This window comes from Gopherus evgoodei, chromosome 10, assembly GCF_007399415.2.
Source record: "Gopherus evgoodei ecotype Sinaloan lineage chromosome 10, rGopEvg1_v1.p, whole genome shotgun sequence".
In the NCBI taxonomy this organism is placed as follows: domain Eukaryota; kingdom Metazoa; phylum Chordata; order Testudines; family Testudinidae; genus Gopherus; species Gopherus evgoodei.
Window position 1 is genome coordinate 69,827,831 of NC_044331.1, and position 21,442 is coordinate 69,849,272.

The window sequence follows — 21,442 nt, forward strand, 5'->3', positions numbered from 1 at the left end:
ACTAAGGAAGGAAACTGGAATCATGCTTGCCGGAAGTTCACCTCAATAAACATCGAATTGTTTGCGCCTTTGGACTTTGGGTATTGTTGCTCTCTGTTCATGCGAGAAGGACCAGGGAAGTAAGAAGGTGAAGGAATAAGCCCCCTAACAGAGGGCAACAAAAATGATCAGGGGGCTGGGGCATATGACTTATGAGGAGAGGCTGAGGGAACTGAGCTTGTTTAGTCTGCAGAAGAGAAGAGTGAGGGGGGATGTGATAGCAGCCTTCAACTACCTGAAGGGGGGCTCCAAAGAGGATGAAGCTCGGCTGTTCTCAGTGATGACAGATTACAGAACAAGGAGCAGTGGTCTCAAGTTTGCAGTGGGGGAGTTCTAGGTTGGATATTAGGAAACACTATTATACTAGGAGGGTGGTGAAGCACTGGAATGGGTTACCTTGGGAAGTGGTGGAATCTCCATCCTTAGAGGTTTTTAAGGCCCAGCTTGACAAAGCCCTGGCTGGGATGATTTAGTTGGTGTTGGTCCTGCTTTGAGCAGAGGGTTGGACTAGATGACCTCCTGAGGTCTCTTCCAACCCTAATCGTCTATGATTCTATGATCCAATGACTTTGTTGGAGCTACCACAGTCTGATAGATTTTCAAAGCCAAATAGAGTACTTAGAGGCTGCATTACTCATTAATGGGAGCTGGGCCTATAAATCCCCTATGTGCCTTTGAAAATCTCAGCCTGTACATACAGGATTTGTGCTGTTGCTCAGCTGTGATCCTAAAAAGTACATTAAGAACAGCCATACTGGCTCAGACAAATGGTTCATCTAGCCCAGTATCCTGCTTTCTGACAGTGGCCAGTGCCAGATGCTTCATAGGGAATGAACAGAACAGGGCAATGATCAGGTGATCCATCCCATCCTCCAGTCCCAGTTTCTGGTAGTCAAGAGAATTAGGGACATCCAGAGCATGGAGTTGCAGCCCTGATCATCTTGGCTAATAGTCCCTGATGGACCTATCCATGAACTTGTCTAATTCTTTTTTGAATACAGCTATACTTCTACACTGCCTTTGTGGACACTGTCACCAGCTTTTAATCTATTTTACACTTTTAATGATCCACTCTTTTTGCTCCTTCCTCCTGTTCCTTAGTTTGTTGAAACAACATAGCTCCCTGCCTCAACCAGACTTTACACTGTTCATTTTTCTCCACAGAAGACAATGTATTGATGCATCAACACTTCTTTCCATTAGGCAGTTGTTCTGGAGTCCCATGCTGTGAAACTTACAACAGCTGCAGGGCTCAGAACATTAATTAAACCAGACAGCATTTTTTTCCACATAAAAAAACCCAGTAGATAATTAACTAAATGTTTAAGAAAGAAAGAAAAAGGATCTTGAAAATATTTATGTGCTTGAAGGCGTCCTGGCTTAGCCCTTTCACAAGAGACTCGCAAAGGGCCAAATCCTGTCATCCTTGGCCAGGCAAATTGATTTAAAAACTCAGTGGGTTTTGCCTGAGTACAGACTGTTGGACTGGGCCCATGATTACCCTCCTGGGCCTTATTTACCAGCTAAATGCCACCTGCAGTGACTTTTCCATAGGGCTGGAATCCAATTACAATTTGCAGTCTCCCCTGACTCCCCCTACACATTACCAGGGTTTATTTAGGACTCTCTCACCACATCATCAACCCATCTGTGAATGAAGCCACTGAAGATGGAACTGCTACATGGAAACTTTTTCCACAGAACAGTTATAGGTAATTTGATGCTGATTTGTTGCCTGTTTTGACTGGAGACTCAGTAGAAATAAATAACCAATCTCTGTACTGTGTTGTACAGTTAAAATATAGCCAACAAGAAATTGGACCAGAGTACAATGTAATAGGTATAAAATGGCTCTTTGTACCAAAGTTTTAAAGGTATGCAGACACCTAAAGATGCAGATAATCACTTAATGGGATTTTCAGAAGCATTTATCTGCATCTTTAGGCACATAAACACCTTTTAAAATCTGACCCTTTGTGTTTCCACTTGTAAATCTACTTTATTGATACCAACTTTGAGAACCAGCCACATCCCCTAACGGTGCAGACAGCAAAATCCTATTTGGGGACTGACTGCCTGGATGCACATGATAAAGGTCCTTCATTTTAAATGATAAACAAAACAAAACAAATGTTTCTTGAAGCAATTCCCTTGAAGAACGACATCGTTAATAAGCGGCTCCTACTGTAGAACAGCCCTCCGGCCCATCTGTTAATATGCTATAATTGAGAAGGATGCATTTGTTCTTCATTTATGAAATCTGCAGTGTCATTTCCTGAAGCTCTTTCATAAGCAGCTCTCCTTGTTGAAACAAACCCTCCGCCCACTCACAAATCTGTACAATTGGCCCAAAATTTGACCCATTCGTAATAATGGCCTACATTTATACGTTGCCTTTCATCTAGAAGGACTTTATACACTGTGGGTAAAAGCATCCAGCCAAATCTATGCCTGCATAAATATTTGTTGAGCCCCACTGGTGTGCTCAGCCCTGTATAGCATACAGAAGCACTGGCCACTTCCCCACAGAGCTTACAGTCTAAACTGGACAGGTAGCACAGGGAAAACAAAATGTGCTGCATTACCAGAGACTGGAACGTCTAGTCTCAAGAGTGAGACAGAGCTGGCTTGTTTTCTTTCCCCTCAGCAAGTCATTTACTACAAGGGACAGCCATGTTGATACTTGCAGCGTTAAAAATCACAGGAAGATGCAGCACAAATTAGATAGAAAAAGTTGTTTTAATTGTCTAAAAAAGAGTTTTAACAAATAATGGACAATAAAATGAAAGATTAGTAAAAATAAAAAAGTTTCCCTTTCATTTTAACTTCCATGTCTGTTGCACATGATATTCATCCTGAGGCTGTACCACTGGGATTTGTGAAAGAAGAAAAATATTTAGATCTAGGCTGGAATTTTCAAAGGAAGCAAGGCGTACAACTCCACTGAAGTTCAGTGGGACTGGGCACTTAATGTTCCTAGGCTCCTTTGGAAATCCCATCTTAACGTGCTGCAATTTTGCTACAATTAAATGGCCCCCAGCAATCTGGTATTGGAAATGCTAATAGAAAATACAGAGAGAAATGTCAAGTCAGAAAGTGAACCATCTGATACAGCACCTTGATAACCACCACATTTTGGCAACTATTTAACATAATACCCAAATGGAAAATGACCAAGAATTATTTTTATTAGAGATGGGACCAAGCTGTAATGTTCAGATTCAGCTCTGAATGTTTACAAAGTTGGGGAGCATTTGGACCTGAGTATTTGGTTTATGAAAAATGGATCCAGAGTTCAATCTAAACTTCCCAAAGGTTTAGAAATGGCCAGTTGTGGAGTTTTGGAGCCTGGCTCTGAGCACCTGCTTTTCCCACTGAAGCTAATAGAAGTTCCGGGTGGTCAGGATCAAGTCCTTCAATTGGATCCATCTCATTTTTTATTTTCAAACATCAGTATAAAACACTGGGCAGTGAATTAGTGCATAAATTGTTCCACCTTCAGAGAACGAGACACAAAGGCTGGCTTATTTCACATGTGGAAATGAACTATTTGGTGTTCTCATTTCACTCCCCGTTGGTGCCCCACCTCAAAACATTACTCAGTCTGGCCAGAACTGCAATCCTTGTTCAAGAGAGGCATAGCACTGGGATAGCAGTTTTACTAGATGGTATTGCTGTTTTGCCAGAGTTATATGTGGAAACTTGCTCTGGCAGTCCACATTACACTTGGATTATCCCAGTGTTGTTAGTCCATCACTGCTAAATAAATGCACACATTTGAAAATATTGAGTACATTAAATGTGATTTTTTTCATAACAGAATTTGTAAGGTCTCATAATTACAACTTAAAAATGCAAAGGTTAAGAGGACAAATTCTTCATTCACTTATGCCAGTGGAAAGTCAGTGGAGTTACTCTGGATTTTGCATCCATGTAAAAGAGAGCATCGTTTGACCCAAAAGATTTAAGGATTTGTTACCCTCAATGCTAAATCTATGCAAATTACACTACTGTGCAATTTACTCCCATTTTCTGACTAGTTTACAAAAGCCTTGTAACTTACACACAAATTATGTCACCTGTGACATTTGCCCATAATTCTCTTTATAAATTTACTCATGCACCACTTAGAGATTTAACAATAAATTCTGCTGTACCTCCTGTTTATTGCTTCTCTATACTGTATTAGCAGCATTACAAATGACTGTGCTATATACGGTCCCATGGAATGAAGAAATATTTAATTACCTGCATGGTACAAAATATAGATACAATTTTATAAGGCACAAATGCAGCCTGAAACTCGGTACTCTTTCCCAAGGCAAGAGCCAGCTATTAACAGATGTGCAGTCATGCAAAACAATTGGGTTGTTAGCACAGAACAGGAACTTTTCCTTACCTAGCATATCACCCCGGCTCCTTGAAAGAAAGATAGAGAGGCTCCTTTAAAGCAATGCTCATATGGCTAAAAGCATGATTACCAGTGCATTCACCTACTCAAGACACAAACAAACCTCAGCACTGAAAATGTTTGTCTTTACACTGGGAAGTTTATCCCACTGGAATAAGTCAGCATGACTCTAAACTAAGAGAGCCTTAGTAGAGAATTTATGAACATATTAAATCAGGAAATCTCCCACTAGAATATGTGCAATATTATCTATTTATTTTTAAAGAAAAAATTGTTTAATGCTGAAGTTTTGGGTGAATCTCATGACCATCATAAACTGATAATACAAAGTCCCAGCATAGCAAGGCACTGAACATGATTAACACACTCTAACTGCAACCTTCAGCATTTCTGGCATTCCAGATTCAGACCTTTCCAGAGACCAGATGGATAGATGTCTGAAGGAGGATGGTTTCATCATGCTAAGAACTATCTCACTGGGATTTCGAGTGAGACCGCTATTACTAGTGACATGATACCAGATTTAAACTGCAGTCTCCACACTAGTGCATTTTACCACAGTACCAATTAGCTCTCCACAGACATGAAATCTGCACACAGTTTTTCTGCTAGCTATGATACATAAGTGAGCAAAAGTGGTTTATTCCAAAGGACATCAAAATGCACAGAAATACATTTGTTAGTAACTTTACAAACATTAGATATCTGACATTAAAGAATAAAAGTAAATGTTGTATATGTTGTAACTTTAATATTGGCTATTGAAAGTTATAAAGTACTATATTCCCTATAGAATTACTTCCTTTTCTTATAAAGAAATGGTACAAGAAAACTAAGCGTGAACCATTTTCTTTATCTTATTTTGTCCTTCTTAGTATTGCAGGCTCTTTGTTTTAGTTACCAGCTGACCAGGAATCATAAACTAATTTTGCTGCCACAGTGTCTTCAATTGCAATCCCTGAAATATATAACAGAATTAAAATCACCTACAACCAACACTTTGGTTGAATGAAATAATTTAACTTCACTGGGAAATAGAATGACTAGACAATGGACTAGAGAATCTTTCACACCACAATCTAGGACCTCAGTCTGGTAATGACAAGAAGTTATCACCATCAGATAGCTGTTAGGTGCCATGTGTAAAAGGAGTTTATTGGTTTCAATCCAATTCGCATTGGACATGTATCCATTCTGTAAAAGCTACCATAACTGGAACCAGTGGATCTTGGCTAACAGGACATTGAACCTCTACCATGGTAATCCAGTCTTCTGATCACCTCCAATACCGTACTTCTTTGTTACACCACCTTCAAGTCAAACAGACTTCAGGGGCATCAGAGTAGGACAGTCAGGTTGGAGCTATGTTCCTAAACAATGTAGTCATGAGTTGAGTAAATGGAACTTAAACAAAATGGACAATGTATTTTTCTAGCATGTCTGCTTTTCTTTCAATTCAGATTTTATGAGTCTTGCTACATTGAGAAAGGAGGGAAAATACACATCTTATATTGTAGCTACTGTCCTTTGTAGAGTGTGTTGGGACAGCAGCTTTGAACATCATCAACTTTCCCATGCAAGAGGGACTTAATAAATAACAAGGCATTGTTCCTCATCAGATTTACACATAGGAGGGGGTTGTTCTTACCCAGTGATTTGAACACTGTTGTTTTCTCAGGCAAGGCTGGTTTTGTCCCTTTCACTACCTCCCCCAGCTCGGCAAAAATCTCTGCCTGTGAAACAAATGCACATTTAGGCTTGATATCCATGACAGCCATCAAGAGAAATAAACTGGTTTTTGAGTGATTTTAAAAGAAAGAGAAGACAAAAAATTGGAAAGGTTCTGTTACTGGTAAAACAGATCATTGCTAGGTCAAGTAATATAGAAACTAGACAGAAATTCCAGAAGAATAACATGGCTTTCAGAGAAAAATATCTGCCTGAATTTCATTACTCAAAATGATTGACTTGTTACCTTGCTGACAAAGATAAATTGACTTCCATGTAGTTTACAGTTTGTTGGTTTTGCAGATGAAATCTTAAAAATGAAAGCCCTATCTATTATGTGTGGACATTAAAAAAATCCTATGGCACTCTGTGTAAGGGCATGACAAAAGGTCCCCTCTCCTCAATTTTGTGCAGTGACAGCCATTTGTTTGGCTGCTGGCCTCCACACATTAGAGGCAGTTCCAGTTTAATGATGTTAAAATGTGTATCATAAGGATACATAGCTGCAACAGAGCAGAATTTGTCCCATCATGTATAAATTGCTTTGGGATCTTCTGGGATGAAAGTGAAAGATTTGGAATCATTTTTGAAACATTAAACGTTTTCAAGTGTAGATCTAATAAAGGATGGATCTGAAAGCAATGAGAAATGGCGCAATGCAAAAGTAGCACTAGAGAGGCGAAGCTCTAGCGTTTAAGAAAGACTTACCCGTGATAATATAACATCTCCTGATTCATTCAGAGCAGCCTCTCGAGAATCCACATACAGGACAGACTTCTTCATCACTTCATCATCCAGCTCTCTCCAGTCTGGTCTGCTTGCCCCAATGGCTAAAAGATAAAAGTGATTGACTTCAGAGAGAAATATTTAAAATGCATTTAACAGAAAGACATTTCGTGTTCAACAGAGGTGAATAATGTCTTTCCACAGCAGTGTCGTCACTTATGCACAAACAGCCTGAAATTAACCTTGAAGACAAGTTCACTGATACAGAACAAGAACAGCTTGATTGACTAGAGGAAGTCCTGAGCTTCTCTCCATTCAGACTGAGCTGTACATTGTGCATCTAGGGCTTGATCCTGCTGAGCACCTTCTACTCCCATTGATGTCAAAGCAGGATTGAGCCCTTAGGGTCCAATCCTCCAAAGTGCTGTTCCTGTTATGCCTGCTGAGCACCCTCAGCCCTCATTGGGTCTAATCCTGCTCCCACTGAAATCCTTGTATTCAGTGAAAACATGACCAGGATCACTGAAATCAATGAGTTCCTTTGCAGCAGGGGTGGCCAACCTGTGGCTCCGGAACCATATGAGGCTCTTCAGAAGTTAATATGTGGCTGCTTGCATAGGTGCTGACGCCGGGGCTAGAGCTACAGGTGCCAACTTTCCGCTGCTCAACCCCAGGCCCTGCCCCCACTCCACCCCATCCCTTATCCCAAGGCCCCTGCCCCTTCCTGCCCCCTCCTCTGAGCCTGCTGCACCCTTGCTCCTCCCCCCTCCATTCCAGAGCCTCCTGTACATTGCGAAACAGCTGATTGCCGCGGGCAGGAGGGACGGGGAGGTGCTGATCGGCAGGGCTGCCGGTGAGCAGGAGCTGGCGGGGGGAGGGGCTGATGGGGGCTGCTGATGTATTACTCTCGCTCTTTGGCAATGTACAGTAGTAAATTCTGGCTCCTTCTCAGGCTCAGGTTGGCCACCTCTGCCTTGTAGGATCAGGCTGCTAGCAGTAAAATAAAACTCATGTGGGAGCAAATCCACAACGGCAGGGTGAACTCACAAGGGGAGCAGGATTCTTTGTTAGCATTTGTCATTAGACAGCCTTTTGCTCTTAGGCTTGGCCCTCTTGCTTACATCTCTACTCCTCTGGAAGGCTTAGCCAAAGAGAAGAGATCATAGTGGAGCAGAGAACGGGAGGTAGTGTTCTGCAGAGCATTTACAAAGTAATCACAGTGAAATATCTGCCAACAAACCTGAAACTCCTTGGGCAAAATATGTTATTTGTTACAAAGATGCATTGCCCAGTTTGGCCTAAGAGCTTTACCCATGTCCAGCTTGTTCCCATTCTCAGAGTGTCCATCTCACACCAGTCAAAGACATTAACAAACTAATACAAAACCAGACAAGCCAAGTGCTTGGTTAGCACCAAGGACGGATGTACAACAACTACCCTTTCGCCCTTTAGGGCAAGTCTGACAAGGCAAGGCCCAGGGAAGCTCACTCTGTCACTGCCTACGCTGTATCTCTGCTACAGATAATAAAAGTACTTAGGGCTCATATAGTGCTTTTCATCATAAATCACAGACCTTCAGTCTCAAAGACTGCCAAGCCCAGCCCTTTCTCGAATAAAAAGCGTATTTATAAAGTTGTTTAACAAACAACCACGCCGTACTATACTTTGGTATCCTGTCCAAGAACAGGCTTGGCTGATGCTATGCTGCTCTATCATATCCTCTCTTATCCTATCAGCCCCTTCTTCTATTCCTCACCCTCTTTCTGCTGCTCCTGACAAAGCCCTGCTGGATGTTGTGATTGTAACATCCTCCTCAGCAGGATATAGATATCTAAAGTAAATGACCCAATCACCCCCTTTTTCCTATTATCTCTTGCCCCTCTCCACTTCCCTCTCCTCCATTCATTTGCAAAAGCCTTGAACTTCATAATTCTTTTTTATTAAGTGTTTTTGATCCAGACTGTCTTGATGTTACGTGCTGTAGAGAGAAATGCAATTAAAAGATCCCTCTCTTATCCTTATCAGATCAGAACCAAAGAAGCAGTTTGCTGCAGGGAACTGTATGTGCAGACCGACAACTGAACATTATTATCTGGGATTTCTAAACCTGCAGTTTCCATTCTTTTCTTGTGACTTTGTAAGCAGTACAATTGGAGCCCATTTACAGATCTTTACTTACCGAAACAGTTTTATGAACAAAGGCTTATCTTTAAAAAAAAATGTAAAGCTCCTAGTATTAGCAATTTCTTTTGTACAGATAAACACAAATAATATTGAACCAAATGGTAAAACAATTTGCCTATACAACTTTACAGACAGTAGGGATGTGAAAACTCCAGGGTTGTCTGAATGCCTACTCATGCATTAGGAATGCCTCTGGGGAAAAAAACCAGGAGAGGTGGTCTTTGTGTATGTGTTGCCTCAGCAAATGAAGACACTAATTGATTCTGGTTGTACCCATGGCCTTCATGCTGTGAGACAGCACAGATAACATCATTAGGAAAGAATTAAACAGAGTTTGAAAAATTGGTGGGAACTTCCTTTAAATTGTTCCCTCTTACAAGTTGCCTTTGTTTCATTACCAGACAACTTGGAAAGTTCACAAGGTCATCTGAACCAGCTCCAAATTAAATAACGTAAATAAATGCCAAGGAGCTCAGGGACTCAGTATTCTAGGGCAGCAACAACATCACCAGAAAACACCTTTTAAAAAAAGAACACAGCGAAGGGACCAAATCCTGGCGTTCTCTCAATTTTTACACAGTTCTTAACTCAGGCAAAATTCCCACTGAGATCAAAAGGATTCAGCCCCAAAAGAAGAAATAAAGGAGTTTCCAAAACAGGGCAGTAGAAAAGATGATAAATACCTGGGAAATAGAAGTACTACTAAAAAATCACTTTGGGAACATGTTTCTAGGGTGTTGTTTAAGTTTAAGATGAAATGGACATCAAGACCACACCCTGTTGGCCACCATAGCAAAGATGAGATTACCTGCTGCTCAAACATACAATAGCAGAATCCCTAAATAGCACTGAATATAGACACCCTGCAGGACTGTGCTCAAAGAGGAGAAGTGATTATTCTGAGAAATCTAGACCATTCTGGGCAGAAACCAACTTTGTGAGTATTATACAGCACAGCATTGAGCACATCAGAGCTAAATAAAATAATAATATAAATAATAGCAGAGAAACCCCCATAATCAATGAGAGTCTGGCATACCGTTGACATGGGCACCTGGTTTTATCCACTCTCCAAATAAAATTGGCGTTGTTGCCATAGTGACTGTTATAATCACATCAGCTCCGGTGACAGCCTCCTGAGCAGAGGAGCAAACCTGCACTGGACCCTTAGCTGAGCGAGCAAACTTTACAGCATTTTCCTTCGTGCGATTCCATATCCTGACCTGCAAAGCAACATGGAAAGCACATAGAGATTATATAATATGAGTAACCCGTCCTTGCAAAATTCCCGAACAAGCACTTATTTTAAAATGCTCAATGAGTTTTCTTCATTATCATTACTCATCCTGGCAAAGAACAGGTGAGCAGATTTTGTATCTGGGCTAGTATATCTTCATCATTATCATGCAATGCTAGAATAACAGTTCATGGCATCTTTATATTTATAAAATACATTTTAAATAGAAAATCGGAACTGATCGAGGCTGCAGGAAGCTTGTCCAAGAAACTTATATATGGTAGGATTTTCTCAAATAGAGAAAAGAGTAAGTCTGAAACTTGACATTGTTTCCAGCATGCATTATTAAAATGCTTTGAGATGGGAGGAGGAAAGGCTATAGAAGTGCAATGTCTAGAGACATTTTGTTGAAATATGCTGAAGCCATTAGATACAACTTTATTAGTTATTATATACGTTATTTGTTATTGGTGTTACTGAAAAAATAATTGAGAAAAATAAATCTTCTCCTTTGAGATGCAGTCCTTGGCTTACCTCTTTAAATGAGAACTGCTCTGTGAAGACCTCATAATGGCTATAGGCTTGAACACCAGCTCCTAGAATGCACAGCACTTCTGAATCAGCTGGCATTAAGAACTAAAATATATCAAGTCAGAAAAGAAATCAGTGACAGTAGTCATGGAAAAAAACACAGTTGTGATGATGATCCACTATTTAAATTAAAAGAACTCAATCTTAGGCATATTTACATAGGAGAGGCACATTTACACTCGAGCAATTATTTTTAAACTTTGTACAAAGGGGTCATTGATCTCTAGGAGAAACTTTTGTGGGCTTGATTCAAATTGCACTTGTGCATTTGTATTGATGTAGCTACATCTATGTAGTTACACCAGTATAAACCCCCAGTGCAGAAATGCTGCACTGGGGGTGAAGCAGGGCTTAATGCAGTGCACTGCATTGGCACAGAGGGATTGTACCTACATCAGGGTAGCTGTAAGAGTATAAATATCCCCAGGATAGACAGGACCTCATTTTCTGGTGTGCAATTCCATTACCACCACCAGTTGCACCGGCATTCTAGGGCAAAATGTAGCCCTGTAAATTATAATCCTTATCCCACAAAACTTTGCAGATTATATATTGTTGTTGCAGACACCACTCAAAGAAACGATGAAATGCCTTTTATTTAGCAATTCTGTAGGACACAATGTGCATCCCAAAACTGGGATAATGGGCTTGGAAGAACTGCCATTCCCCCAGACAGTAACCGGCTAATCTAACCTCAGTCCGAGTGTTTGTTTAAAAAGTTATTTATCTGCTCTTTAAAAAAAAGGAGGAAGAGGAAGAAAAATACTAAAACTGAAACTTCCTACTTGTCACTTGTTCATATCCCTTTTTAAACTGAGTCAAATTGCTGAAAATGGTACCAGTTTGGGACAATTATTTTTCCTTCTGAACAAGAGAGATTACATTTCAGCCCTGGCCAGGTATGGCTCATGTCTGACATCCCTGATTTACCGCACTCCAGAGGATGAACTTTGCTAAGAACAGGATATGTGTCCACCAGTCAATATTTACAAACAAGAGTGGCTTGAGGCTCAAGACTTAAAATTCACTCCTCTGGTAGCTCTGAATTGCCCTGTTTAATTATCTTCTCTGGTTCACTAGGAACTAAGAAGGGAAAAGAAAGGATGTTTGAACCTAGCCTCAGCCACCTGCATTTCTTGTTTGTGCATTTGCTATGACCACTCTTGTACTTGGAGCCTTTGAACTATATGGGCTTTCAATGCCTGTTGAACTGACTCTGCTGCAAATAAATAAAAAAATCTCATCCAGCAGATTTATCAAAGCTAAGAGCTCATTTTGATTCTTGTTACACTGACTCTGTAGCATTGATTTCAAAAGTTCTGTACATAAAAGTATTGGCTTATTGAAGAGGAACTGTCATAAAGAGGACAAGATGACAACTGAAAGCTGGGTTCAAACAGTTCTGAAAATCTCACAGAGCAGCAGGTGACAGATAAGGGTCTGATCTGGAAGTTATAATACTGGCACAGCTCCTTTGAAGTCACTGCATCTGAAGAAGTGGGGTTTTTACCCATGAAAGCTTATGGCCAAATAAATCTGTTAGTTTTTAAGGTGTCGCCGGACTCCTTCTTCTTTTTGTGGAGCTTTGCTTGTGTGACGTGTTCAGAATCTGGTTTTAAGGGGGGAAGGTCTGAGCTGTGAGTAGCCCTACAGTCTAACATCTCAGGAATTCATTGTGTGATGCATGGCTAGAAAGGGTTAAACATCCTACAAAATAAATAACCCTCAAAAGACATGTAGGGAGATAATGTTTGTGGTTTTGTGTATTTACATATGTATGAGTAGGGTCCACAATGTAATCAACAGTCCCTGTCTATGCTGTATTCTGATATAATTTAAATGAATTGTGAACATCTCTTTGAAATGTACTGTGAATGGTGAGGGAAAAAGCAAATGGCCTTATGTTAATTCATATAATTAAGTACCAGTGATGGACCTCCTTCCAAGTCATCCTAATTACCTTTTGTTCCTTGAGGAATTCCAACTTGTGAAAAGACATGAAACTGTACAAAAGATCATTGGGTCCTGGCTGTGTCATCTCAGATGTGCTTAAGTTTCTTCAGGGGAAGTTTGAGTCACAAGACTGAGGTTCCAGTTATGCTGATATGCCCTGAATGTGATATTTGGTCATTGGACTATAAACTAAGAACTATTTCTGAAAGGTTTCAGAGCAGCAGCCGTGTTAGTCTGTATCTGCAAAAAGAACAGGAGTACTTGTGGTACCTCAGAGACTAGTCCAGTCAATATTTACTAGTCTCTAAGGTGCCACAAGTACTCCTGTTCTTATTTCTGAAAGAACTCTGCAACTACGAAGCTCACCATCTCTGCTGTGAATCCGCATCTAAATGAACTGAACTCATGTCTGTATGTATATTGACCTTTTAACCATACTCTCTCTTTTGTTTTTTCATAAATTTTAGTTTAGTTAATAAGAACTGGCTGTAGTGTGTATTTGGGTAAGATTTGAAACATTCAATAACCTGGGAGGTAATATGTCCGATCCTTTGGGATTGGTAGAACCTTTTCTATGATGAAATAAGATTTACAGAAATTTTCATCATATTTGACATGGGTACCTGGATGGAGATCTGAGGCTGGATGACTTTAAGGGAACTGTGTTGTTTGGATTTCTGAGTAACCAGTAAGGTAATATAGAAACTGTTCTATGCTGGCTTGGTAAATCTAAATATTGGAATATCCACCCGCTTTTTGGGGTTTGGCTGCCCCATTCTTTGCAGTTCACCCTAACTGAGTGACCACAGCTGGGTCCCCACTAGGACCCCAGTCACACATTGTTCGCCCCTTCTCCAAATGGAGTGGCTCTTGGGGATAGATATTCCACTTTTGTGTTGGCTGTAACTCCATTGATGTGGGTGGAATTACATCAGCATAAGACTGATGTACCTGAGAAGAGAATCTGCTCATCAATCTAAAGCAGAAGAGTTAGTGGGCCAGAAAACATAGCACTTATCAAATCTGCCCATCTTCTTCATTTTATCATTCTTGCGCTTCGAAGACTAAAACTTTCCTTCAAATTGATGGCCTCGGAAGGGTTCTCTGCTTTATTCCCAGCATTAAGAAACCAGCCAAATATTTTTAAATTAGTATTTGAAGATTTATTTGTATTAATATTCCTACTTTGAATTGGAAGTTATGTGGAGTAGCAGAGTGGCCAGACTGGGGAAGAGGCTGTGTAGTCTAATCAGTTTTAATTTATCACTGCGCTTACCCAAAGTCCTATAGGTGCATACATAAGGCAACAAAAAAATCACTGAGCAAAACTACTCCAATATATTCTCAGAACACTTCACAGAGTGAATCACTCCCATATCACATACAATATAAGCATGAATACCTTTTCTCTGATAAAATAACTGATTTTTTAAAATAAGGAAAATGAAGTAGATCTAATCTATCTAGCCTTCAGTAAGGCATTTCATACATACGGGAAATTAGTAATTCAGATGAAGATGGGGATTAGGGTAAGAACTGTAAGGAGGTTAAGAAACTGGCAAAAGGGGAGAAGACAAATGGTTGTGCTGAAAGAACAACTGGGCTGAAGGGAGGTTACTAGCGGAGTTCCTAAAGGATCAGACATGAGACTTATGACTTTGGCACAAAAAGTAGGAAGGTGCTAGTAAAATTTACTGATGACATGAATTTGGGAGGCATTGTCAGTACACAGGAGAAATGGAATTTTATACAGGAAGAATTGGATGAGACTGATGACCTGGAGTAATAGAAATGAGATGAAATTTAAAAGTGCAAGGTCATGAACATAAGAACTAATCATAAGAATTTCTGCTATAAGCTGGGGATTCATCAGTTGAAAATGACAGAGGAGGAGAGATACCTGGTTGTGTTAGTTGATCACAGGATGACTATGTGCCATGAATGTGATATAACTGTGAAATAGGCAAATGTGGTCCTAGGATATATCAGGTGAGGCATTTCCAGTCTCTCTTGCAGGCATGTATGGCATCTGCAGAGCAACATTTTATAGATGCAGTTGTAGGTACATAAGCCATTTCAGGGTCTCCTCTGTGACACTGTGGATATCATCCAATTCATTTTGAATCCACATTTGGGACACTGTGTTCTGATGTGTTCATTGGTTTGGATGTTCTCACTGCAGTCACATGAAACAGAGTCTTTGATTTTCCACTTGTGCATCAAGTAGCCACATCTTCCACTATTTCTTTGGATGTGGGTCAACGTGGTCTCAAGTCTGTGTGGCAGGTCGTAACCGAGGAGGCACTTGTTGGGTCAGTAATAATGTGCTTGTCTGGAACAGCAGATGAGGTCCAGACACTTTGCTATTCCCTCGCCAGATCCAGAGACTAGAAGTGATCAAGTGTGGTCCATACTAGCTTTCACAATTTCAGGCCTGAGGGGGTATGTTATCCATATCCAGACAGATGGGAGGTTCCACATAGTCTTCGGCACATTTAAATTCTTGTGCTGTGGCTCTCTCTCAACGGACAGTTGGAGGTTTGATATTTGTTAATACAGAAAGCCACAGTAGAGGTGTTGATTTTAAAGTTTCCGTGATGATTTGCATGGTCTGATTCAGCTGCCTCTCCACAAGCTGAGTATAGCAGCTTCTTATCCACACCAGGGCACAATACTCTGCAACTGAGTAAACAAGGGCCAACGCCAATGTTCCTAAAACCAGGACAGTTGATCCCCAGCTTGTTCCCACTAACTTTTAAATAATGTCGACATGAGTTTTTGCTTTCAAGGCTACTTTCTTGAGGTGGTCATGAAAGGTCAGTGTGCAGTCAGGAATGCCAATGAAATATGTTGGCTTTGGTTGTAATGCACAGTTCCACCATGAAACTCGACAGTTAAGAGTGTTTTGTGCAATTCTATTGCCAAAGTGGAAAATAGAAAAAACTGATTTGCTTGGATTTGGTCTCAGCTTTTGGAAGTATTTCTCCATGAGCTTAAGGTCAGATCTAAGGGTCACTTCAAGTTCTTTGAAGCTATGGGCCTAAGCGGTGAGTGCCAAAACATCAGCGTACGCAAACTTCTGCGCTATCATCTCAGGCATATCATTCGTGTATACACGGAAGACTATTTCCAGTAAAGATAGAGAAGTATTAATGTAATTCTACAAGGCACTAGTAAGACCTAATTTGGAATACTGTGTACAAATCTGATTACTCATGTCAGGGGCGGCTCTAGACATTTTGCCACCCCAAGCACAGAGGGTCCACTGGTCCCGCAGCTTCGGCAGACCTCCTGTGTTCCTAGACTTGGACCCTCCGCAGGCATGCCTGCAGGAGGTCCACCGAAGCCGCGGGACCAGCGGACCCTCCGCAGGCAAGCCGTTGAAGGCACCCTGCCTACCGCCCTAGTGGCGACCGGCAGAGTGCCCCCCGTGGCTTGCCGCCCCAGGCACGCGCTTGGAGCACTGATGCCTGGAGCTGCCCCTGACTCATGTTCAAGAAAGATGACTTCAAACCGGAACAGGTGCAGAGAAAAGCTACTAGGTGATCAGGGGCATGGAGAACCTATCTTCTGAAAGGACACTGGAAGAGCGTGGCTTGTTTAGCCTAGCAAAATGAAGGATGACAGAGGATGTGATTACTCTCTACGAAGACATTGGGAGATAAACAACAAGTAGGGAGAAGAGCTATTTAGGTTAAAGGAAAATGTTGGCACAAGAATAAATGGGTACAAACTGGCCATAACTGAATTTAGGATGGAAGTTAGAAGAAAGTTTGTAATCATCTGAGGAATGAGGTTTTGGAACAGCCTTCCAACAGAAGTTGTTCGGGTAAACAACCTAATTAGTCTGAAGATAGAGCTTGATAAATTTTTGAGTGGGACTATATAATGGAGTTGCTGCAGTGATGGGAGTTGGGCTTCATGGCAAAGGGGGTCCCTTCCAGTCTTCTGTCTGATGTTCCTAAATCTCATGATGCAGGGCTTCAGTTGGTCACCTGTAGGGGTTAGGAAGGATTTTTTCCCTGTTGTATTCTGAGAAGTGGTTCTCCTTCCTCTAAAGCATTGGAGATGGCCACAGATGGCATCACCAGATGGGGTGGGCTAATGCTCTGATGTGATACAGAAAAATTCTCTCTCAGATGCTTGGCTGGTGGGTCTTTCTCACATGCTCAGGGTCATACCAATTGCTATTTTAGGTTGAGAAGGAATTTTCCCCAGGTCATATTGGCAGGGACCTTGCGGGTTACTTGCCTTTCTCTGCGACATACGACTTACTAGGATCATCTTGGATATCTCACCTAATCAATTCCCTGCTATTGCAGAGAGCTAGGTCATTGGTTCACATTGGTCCCTCCTATTCGCTATGGTAAACAATAGTTTAGTCTATTTCAGGTTATTGGGCTCAATACTGGGCTAACTGGATGGAGCTAGTGGCCTGTGATATGCAAGAGGTTTGACTAGATGATCTGGTGGTCCCTTCTGACCTTAAACTATATTACTCTACACAACTTCCTTGGAATTAAAATAGAAACAACCAAATTTTAGGCTTTTCTTTGAGGATTGAACATTGTCATAAATCTAGTACCTATGATTAAAGAGAACTGCCATGGACTGAAAGCCTCAGATGCAAATACTATCTAAGACCTCTAAGCTATTTTACATGACACCATGTCACAGGAAACTGGTCCAGTTCTCCTGTTCCAATCCAGGTGTGCCCTAGTTTAGTGTTATGAGGAGGAAGGGACTGCCCCTGGGAATTATGAGAGACAGCCCAAAGGCAAGAGAGAGTTCAGAGGCTGAGAGAGAGCTGGCCCTGAAGGAAAGAGCTGTGAGTTCCGTGTTGAGCAGTGAGCCAGATCAAGCCAGTGAAAGTGGAAGGCAGTTGAGGAACCACACACAAGTTTCCCCAGGCCAGAGAACCATAGACAGAGAGGGCTGAAGGCTGAGAGCAGCAAAGGGAGACACCTGCTGGCTGAAAGACCAGAGAGGGCTAAAGGCTGGCGGAGGATGTAGGGGTGAGCTTGCTGATGTCTCCAGGTGAAAGCCAGAGCCAGACCTGAGAATGAAACAGAGCAGAGAAGCAACCCAGGTTAAGGGGCATGGTGAGAGATGCCAGAGCTGTACCCAAGAGCCTGACCATGGTGAGATACATCAGAGCTATACTTGGTGTGTTCATGGGCTGTTGTGACTTGAAAGATTGGATGTACTGTGGAATTGGGGAATGTGGACTGTGTTGAGGAATTCTGGATTACAATTTTGGGACTCTTGTAATAAATAAATGCTGGAAAGGGTATTGGTACCTGGAAAGACTACCTGGAGTTACTGGGGACTCTGGATGAAAGGGGTAACTGCAGCAGGTTCCTGGGTTGTGCAGTGGCATTCTGCGGGAGGGCACTTGAGGAAGGGTTGCCTTGTCACATACCAATAATCTACTTCCTCCCATTTTATAAAGCATCAGACCTACCTTAGTAGCTATCGCGGAAACTGCAGCAGTTCGTTTTGCTGTAATGACACTGCCATCCATGATCTTTAAAAGAAGAAAATCAAACAGACTGAAATGAACACTGAAAACGTAATGCCAGATGCTTTCTCCATGTGTGAATTAGTGCTTAACAACTTATATATCACGTGAAGGGACAAGGAAAACCCGAGAGAAGATGATTATTAATGGAACACTTGCAAATATATTCTATGTAAAATTGGCAGGTTCTCTTCCGTGCTCCACTGCTTTCATGACACTCAGGCAGCACAAAGCGAGTGGAAATTGGCCATCATCACAGTGGCATTGACCCAACATAACCATTTCTACACTACATTTCCTGGAGACCCCAGTACCGGGGGTGTTTCAGGGCAATGAAGGCAGGGCCAGAACACACTGCACTCTGGCTAGCATTGGGGACCATTGCAAGCAAGTATATGATGGAGCAGCCCTTGGGCTGCTGTACCCTGTGCCAGGGCCCAGGCAGAGAATCATGGAGCCATAATCAGGTGCTCCCCTATCTTGTGCTGCACTCAGGGTAGGCACTGGCTCTATATAGACTCTGGCTCTATATATTCTATTATCATGTGAAAACGGATTGTGGAGCCTCGCTGAGAAACAGACACTTTAACTGTTCTGGCCCTTCTCAAACCATTATTCTCATTTTTAATTAAGAAAGATAATATCCCAAAATTCCTACTATAGCCCCCCAATCCCTTCCTCACAGAGGCCAACAGCAAAACTCGCATTGCCTTTAACAGTTCAGAATATTTGGCAATTTATTCTTTCCTCCTAAAATATCAACTAAACATGGTGTTGGGGGATTTCTTCACATAAACAGTTTCATTTCAAATCACCAGTTTCAGAAAACAAAGAAAGAAGTACAGATTAAAAAGAATGAAACAGACAAGACTGAGGGCCAGATTCTCAGATGACACAAATAGCCATAACTACTGAAGTGAATGGCGTGATAGTGATTTACACCAGCTATGTCATCTAAAATCGAAATATGATTTTGACAGACTGTTAACAAAACAGAATGCATCAATGCACACTGAACTTACAGCTTTTAAAGAGCCATTTCTTGGGTCAAAGAGTAATATAGTTGCTTGGTGAGAGGGAACAGAAGAATCCTTTTTGTGTTCGTAGAAGGTTACCAGTTTAGTTGTTAGAGCATCAGCCTTTGAGCTGTAAGCAGGCATGACCCCTAAAAATCTTTGAAAGAGAAAAAAATATACATTTAACATCAAATTTTGTAATTTGTTAGCTAACTAACAGAAGTTAATAAGCAACTGCTTTTGATCTCTAATATAATATAACCCTCTCTATAGCCCTACTTTTTCTCTTCTCCACTTCTAAATTGCATGACATTTTTTAGGCTATTTAAACATGAGTTCTGCCATTGACTTCAATGTATTCTGGTACTGCAGAGGGCGGGCCGATGGGCACACTTTATAACAGCCTGGATGGCTGATCTTCACCATAGATTTTAAAGGACACAAAGCACTTTCTCCATTCCCTTTACAGCCAGCCAGAGAACTCGTTTGAAGGAAGCATCAGCCAGGGCCGTCCTTACCCATACGAAAACTACGCAGCTGCATAAGGCACCAGGAAATCTTGGGCACCTGCCTGCTGCACTAGCTTGGTCGGGCACTTCAGAGACTGTAGCGGTTTGCACAGTGCTCGCTAGGAGTAGACGGGGGCAGGGGACATGACAGGTGAGGGGAAAGCTCGCTGCGCTCTGCCTGCCTGGTTGCTCTTATTGCAGTATCCGAGCTGGAAATCTCCCTAACCAGACACAACTGGGGAATATCACAGCAGCTCCCAAGGCCCAGCCAAGGAAGTCCTCACCGTGGGGAGGGACTGAGAAAGGGATCCCTCCCTCTCCCCACTCTGGCTCAGGACGAGAGGGGCGCCCTGGGGCGTGATGGGGATCCCTGGAGGGTGCACCCCTCCTCCCTACTTACCCGCTGTACTTCTGCACCGGCACCACGGTGCGCATGGGTTGCACGACGCCTCCCTCCGCGCCGCTGGAGAAATTGGCCAGGGCAGCTTCCAGCGAAGGGATCAGGAGGCTGGCGCGGTGCAAGTGCTTCTCCACCACCTCGGAGCCCAGGAAAACCGGCGGCGCAGCGCTCATGGTGACCAGCGCACGGGCCGGACAGGCAGCACAGATTCTCGTGCGTCTCCGGCTGCCGCCTCTTGTGCCCGCTTGGCTGTAAGTTCTGTCCGGGACCCCCGCTGCCACCCTCCTTGCAAGGCTGCTGCAATTGCGCCACCTAGTGGGTGCACAAGACAGGGCCGGGATGTGACCCTGCTGCCACGTCCCAATCGCTATGGGCTTAGCCCCCTTATCTTGGAAAGCGGGGAATCAGCGCGGGGGAATCTCAGAGCTAGACTTCACGGGCGGCTCATTTTTCTCGTTATTCTAAGGAACACGCTCTTATGGGGAACTCCCCCCACTGTGCGGCTCTGAGTCATTATTATCCCTTACCGTGGGGTGTCTCGCTCGCTGCCGAGGCAGGTCACCCGTCACGGGGAGAGGCTAAACCAACGGTGCGTGTGGGCAGGGGATAACGTAATGCCTCATGGAGGGAGCCTCCGTTATGGCAACTGTCCCCGTCTGAGCCCAGCTCTGCAGCCCGTTTGTTCCACGTGGGCGACACACTCTGGGCACGGACAGTGCATTTCCCATACAGGAGCATATTGGTTCCCACGGGATCCCAGTTTTTGCAATGTCTCTTCACTAACCCCACGCCCTGTGCTGTGGAGTCACCACTCCTACCCCAGCTACTGAGGGAGCCTACGAAATCTCCGGGTACGAGCACAGCTATGAAAAGGGAGAATGCGGGACTTGTGATGGCTATTTATTTAACCGTGGGGCACAGGGCCTCGAACCGCCCCCCGCGCGCCGCACAATCCACCCAAAGACGAACTGATCACTGGGCACAGCGCACAGAGAGCCCTGGCCTACATCCCACAAGGGGCGCGCCTCAAGAGAAGGCGAGGATCAATGGCGAGCCGTGGGAATTACTAGCGGGAGTGGGAGGGGCTTTTGACCGATCTGTGAAAGAGGACTGTCTGGGTGTCTCGT

At 42.7% G+C, this 21,442-nt stretch overlaps 1 protein-coding gene across 1 annotated transcript; it reads right to left on the reverse strand.

Annotated features, from left to right (window-relative positions):
- Positions 1-3,209: 3,209 nt before the first annotated feature.
- Positions 3,210-21,396, reverse strand: CRYM (crystallin mu). Its single transcript, XM_030577313.1, has 8 exons — positions 20,316-21,396; positions 19,413-19,563; positions 18,334-18,396; positions 10,860-10,961; positions 10,128-10,311; positions 6,887-7,008; positions 6,099-6,183; positions 3,210-5,408 (listed from the first exon to the last, which is right to left on the reverse strand). Exons 1-8 carry the CDS (start codon positions 20,486-20,488, stop codon positions 5,344-5,346), a joined length of 945 nt encoding a protein of 314 aa, XP_030433173.1. The 5' UTR covers positions 20,489-21,396; the 3' UTR covers positions 3,210-5,343.
- Between the last annotated feature and the right edge of the window lie 46 nt (positions 21,397-21,442).